General features: G+C 37.6%; 1 protein-coding gene across 1 annotated transcript; it reads right to left on the reverse strand.

Moving 5' to 3' along the window:
* Nucleotides 1–1,348: 1,348 nt before the first annotated feature.
* LOC113361236 lies at nt 1,349–2,244 on the reverse strand. Its single transcript, XM_026604546.1, has 2 exons — nt 2,091–2,244; nt 1,349–1,982 (listed from the first exon to the last, which is right to left on the reverse strand). Exons 1-2 carry the CDS (start codon nt 2,130–2,132, stop codon nt 1,572–1,574), a joined length of 453 nt encoding a protein of 150 aa, XP_026460331.1. The 5' UTR covers nt 2,133–2,244; the 3' UTR covers nt 1,349–1,571.
* Nucleotides 2,245–2,999: the final 755 nt, after the last annotated feature.

Raw genomic sequence — 2,999 nt, forward strand, 5'->3', positions numbered from 1 at the left:
AATTATTTTTATCTACGCTTAAAGATCAGACTAATATGGATGGATATCCATGACGAGAAGGCCAGAGCACGACAATGACAATACGGTATTCATATTCTCTAATTATGAGAGACATGTCTCATGAGGTAAACCTAAACGATTGCTTAATTTGTTTACAATATTCGTATTTCATAGTCCTATAACAAATTCATAATTCACATACAAGTGCACAATTCATAAACAAATGCATGATGCACACACTTCGGTACTAGCCGGAGTCGTTTAGTAATAACACTCGCATAGCTAAGATCAGAAATAAACTTCGGGAATACTAGCCAGAATTGTTAAACAATAACTCTCGTATAGCTAGCACCGATCCCAACTTGGCTTTGATTAGAGAAAATATTTCAAAAAATATTCCTTGCACAGTCTTAGTCAATACTTGCGCAAATTTTCAAGCAAGCTAAACTGGTTTAGCGCAGGCTCAAGAATAGCAAGGACATTGTTCCATGGGAAATGGAACCCCATCTCAGGGCAATGAGAACTAAACAAATTGTCTTTGATTAGAGGGAATATATATATAACCTTCGCACAATCTTAGTCAATCTTGCGCGAATTTATAAGCAAGCTAACTAATATTAGCGCAGGCTTAAAATAAGCAAGGACCTCGTTTCATGGGCAATGGAACCCCGTTCTGGGGTAATGAGAATTCAAAATTGGAGAGGTTGCATAACCAAATTTCGACATGATTTGGTCAAAGATGTCTTGGAAGATATATGCTACAAAGCTGGGGTTGCTGCTGGGAAAGAAGTCTCTTTGGGTTTCCTTTCAAATACGGAGAATGAACTCAGACCCACCGACATCGTAGTTTATAATTGGGAGGATTGTAAGGATGTATGCATGGATGTGACGGGTGTTTCACCTTTCACAAGTGCTAGGAAACATAACATTGCTCCAGGGCATGCCATCGATGCAGCTATCACGTAAGAATAAAAAATATTTGGACAAATGGACTTTGCATGGTTATGGGTTCGGTGTTTTGGCCTTTTCTATTTTGGGTGAGCTCGGAGTAGATATTATATCTTTTCTGAAAATATTGAGGAATTGTATGTATAGGCATGATGCCAACTTCAAGTTAGGCAACTCTCTTTTATATAGACTAGGCATTGTTATTCAAAAAGATGTTGGCGCTCAACTTGTTGCTAGGCTGCCCACCATTCCCTGTAATCTTGACCTTGTTCTTTAATAGTATACCCTCGGGGTGCGTTTTTTTTAATAAAATAATGATTTTATTTCAATAAAGATTCCTAAGGAACCAACTAAAAAAAATGCTAATGCTTCGGAAATGAAATAAAGACATTTGTGCTTTTTCTAGTGATATTCCTTCAAGTCATCTTCGAGATCTTTAATCTCCATATCCTTAAAAGCTATCTCGGAACGGAGGTGTTTGATCTCAAGGTCTCTGTTAGCAAGGGCGGCTTGGATCACGTTATCCCGCTCAGCTACAGCAGATTTCAATATTTGATGTGCACGATCCAATGGACAGGAGGCGAAACATGTTCATATTGTAGATCCCAAACATTTCTTCCTGGTCAATAATTTGGGCATAAGCCTGACGATCCTTGGGTAGAAGGCAGCCATTTGCCAAGCCTTTGGCAACATCGGGGTCGAAAATAGCAGAGTGCTCTTCGGTGATTCGAACACCATCCGTCTTGACAGGGACTTCCAAAAAAATCTGGTGTAATATCAGCGGGATCTATTTCATCAAACAATTCATTCAAGGACTTCTTGTAAGGCGACATCGGAGTGTATGTCGGGGAAGCATGATTCATTCTTGAAGAAGACTTAATCGAGTCAGTAGAAATATTAATGACTTTATCCGGAGATGGAAAAAGTCTCTGCCTCACACACTTCACCTTCATCCTAGGAGTTCTCTTTAGAACCATCTTCTTGTTTGCTTTGGGAGCATTTTTATGAACCAGTACACCTTTTCCCTTTGTCATCTACAAAATATTCAGAGGAGAAGAAAAATCAGCTAACAAGCATGGATCAGCTGCGCCAAGTTAATTACAAGATGGAGACACAGATCTATACGCTGGTTAGTATGGTACCAAAAAAACAAAAAATTGAGAGATTTCGTCTGCTTGCGGCATAACTATGCTAATACACACCAAAACAGAAGCTATGATTACTTTTTCATTGTGTCAGAAGAAGAGACTTAGAAGCTTTTTTTTTTTTTTGAAGCATGAAGAGACATAGATATATTTAACTCACCTCTTATGAATATCGGATATTCAATGAGAGGAGATAAATAAAAGCTAAAGCGACAAGCTCACTATCAGTGTACTCTCTCCGTTCTTTTTTAATAGGCTGGTTTTGTTTTTAGAAAAATTTAAGAAAATTAAGAGAACTAGTCATTAAAAGTGGTCCTCATGACACTTGTCAATAAAAGAAGTGAAGTGAAATGGTCTCATTACACTTGTTCAGCAAAAGAAGTAAAGTGAAATGGTTTACATGACACTTATCATCAAAAGAAGTTAAGAGAAAAGTGGTCCCAAAAAATTAAAGTAACATTTGACTTTCCCAATTAGGAAACCAACCTATTTTTTTGAAACATTTATTTATAGATCAGCCTATCAAAAAGAAACGGAGGGAGTAACTTATATCCAAATTCTCAGTTGGATAGATACTGAACTGGACTCTATTCAAAAGGAGAAAAAAGCTTCTTCGAAGACTGCGTTTGTTATGGAACATGAAGTCATATACGTGGGTCAAAGGAATTATGAGCATAAAAGTATGTCACGTGGGAGTAACCAATTAAACAAGGAAGGGAACGAGCGACATTTCTTATCTCTCGTGAAGTCCTTTTCTTCTCTCTTCTCTGAGGATTGGGTGTGAATGTTTCAACTCACCTAGTTATTTTCAAATGGTCGATTAATGGATACTGGCTAGGGGTTGAGGATTTTGTAAATACTTCATATCTACACTACTTGTAGTTCTTGAATCTAATGCATCTTCCA

This window comes from Papaver somniferum, chromosome 3, assembly GCF_003573695.1.
Source record: "Papaver somniferum cultivar HN1 chromosome 3, ASM357369v1, whole genome shotgun sequence".
In the NCBI taxonomy this organism is placed as follows: Eukaryota; Viridiplantae; Streptophyta; class Magnoliopsida; order Ranunculales; family Papaveraceae; genus Papaver; species Papaver somniferum.

Excerpts from the sequence above, each read along its gene's own strand:
- LOC113361236 (XM_026604546.1), bottom strand. The coding sequence starts at position 2,132 with ATGCCGCAAGCAGACGAAATCTCTCAATTTTTTGTTTTTTTG. Across the intron at positions 1,983-2,090 it reads CTCAATTTTTTGTTTTTTTG|ATGACAAAGGGAAAAGGTGT; the intron begins GTACCATACTAA and ends AATATTTTGTAG.